Source organism: Diabrotica undecimpunctata, chromosome 7 (assembly GCF_040954645.1).
Source record: "Diabrotica undecimpunctata isolate CICGRU chromosome 7, icDiaUnde3, whole genome shotgun sequence".
In the NCBI taxonomy this organism is placed as follows: Eukaryota; Metazoa; Arthropoda; class Insecta; order Coleoptera; family Chrysomelidae; genus Diabrotica; species Diabrotica undecimpunctata.
In genome coordinates, this window is record NC_092809.1 from 17149841 (window position 1) to 17151184 (window position 1344).

At 34.7% G+C, this 1344-nt stretch overlaps 1 protein-coding gene across 1 annotated transcript; it reads right to left on the reverse strand.

The window, feature by feature from the left end:
• Positions 1-338: 338 nt before the first annotated feature.
• Positions 339-869, reverse strand: LOC140446289 (uncharacterized). The gene has a single exon (XM_072538826.1). The coding sequence runs from the start codon at positions 867-869 to the stop codon at positions 339-341; it is 531 nt and encodes a 176-aa protein (XP_072394927.1).
• Between the last annotated feature and the right edge of the window lie 475 nt (positions 870-1344).

A 1344-nucleotide genomic window follows, 5' to 3' on the forward strand; every position in this document is an offset into this window, starting at 1 on the left:
GACTTCATTGACCTGCCCTTTGGTCTCTTGATTTGTCTTCTGGCTTCCCATACTTTTTTAACTGGTCTTTCTTGATGCATTTTAACCATGTGTCCATACCATCTCAGTTGGGCCTCTTCAATTTTCTTAATAATTGGTTGGACCTTAAGATGTTCTCTGACTGCCTCATTTCTAATCCTGTCTAACCTGGTTATACCCATTATTCTTCTAAGAAACTTCATTTCTATGCTCTGTATTTTAAATTTTAATTTATCGGTAAGCGTCCAACTTTCACTACCAAAGGTTAAAATAGGCACAAACACCGTCCTGTATATGTTCACTTTGGCTTTTTGGGATACTTATTTTTTTGACAAAAATGTACTTTTAATTGCGTGGTACATCCGAACAGCACTTTCTATTCTGGAACTTATTTCAGTTTCTTCAGTTCCTCTGTTCTCTATTTGTACTTCCAAGTTTTTGTAAGTATCGACTTGTTCAAGTGTATTTCCGTTAAGTGTTATCTTCGTTTGTTTTCTATTTTTTCCACATACCATTACTTTCGTCTTCTCATTATTGATCCTCAAATTTCGTTTAATTAGTGCAGCGTTCCATACTTGTAAATTTCGATTGGCTGCCTCTTTATTTATCCCAAATATCACTAGATCATCTGCGTATGCACACTCTGAGATCCACACTGCATCTAGATTTATATGTCCGGCATATAATTTTAATGGTTCTGCTCTAGTTTCTTTAATTATGTCATTCAAGACAATGTTAAACAGTATGGGGCCTAGGACTCCTCCTTGACTTAGACCCTCATTTACTATGAACTCTTTGGATTCCATATTATCGGTTCTGATTCTGTTCCTTGTATGTCTATATATACTCATAATGCCTTTTCACGCCTTTATTTTTTAAGCATATGTCAATCACCTTCCTTGGAGTACTATCAAATGCCTTTTCTAGGTCTATAAAATTCGGATTGGTTTGTACAAATATATAAGTAATGCAGTAGTATTCTGATTGCGATTCTGTTCGCTGTAGATGTCAGAGAAAAGAGAGAAAACTAAATCAAAAGTGCAACACATAAAGTTACTCCCTCTATGGGTTCTTTTTGGGTCCTCTATTGTGGCTTTTTATTTTTAGATCTTCCATTTCGGCCCTATAATAGTCGTTCTTTGACATACTGTGACTTTCATAATTCTCTTCCAATTGTTGCATTTTCTCCAAATCAGCTGTCTTATATTTAACACATATCTGACATTGATCCTTTTTACAGGAAAAAAAGACATAATTGTTGCAGAAATATCTTGCTTTAATGTCCCTTGGGAAACAGGCATTAGATTCTCATTATCATTAATTAAT

What these genes read in the sequence shown, in the direction of transcription:
- LOC140446289 (XM_072538826.1), bottom strand. Translation starts at nt 869, where the DNA reads ATGAGTATATATAGACATACAAGGAACAGAATCAGAACCGATAATATG.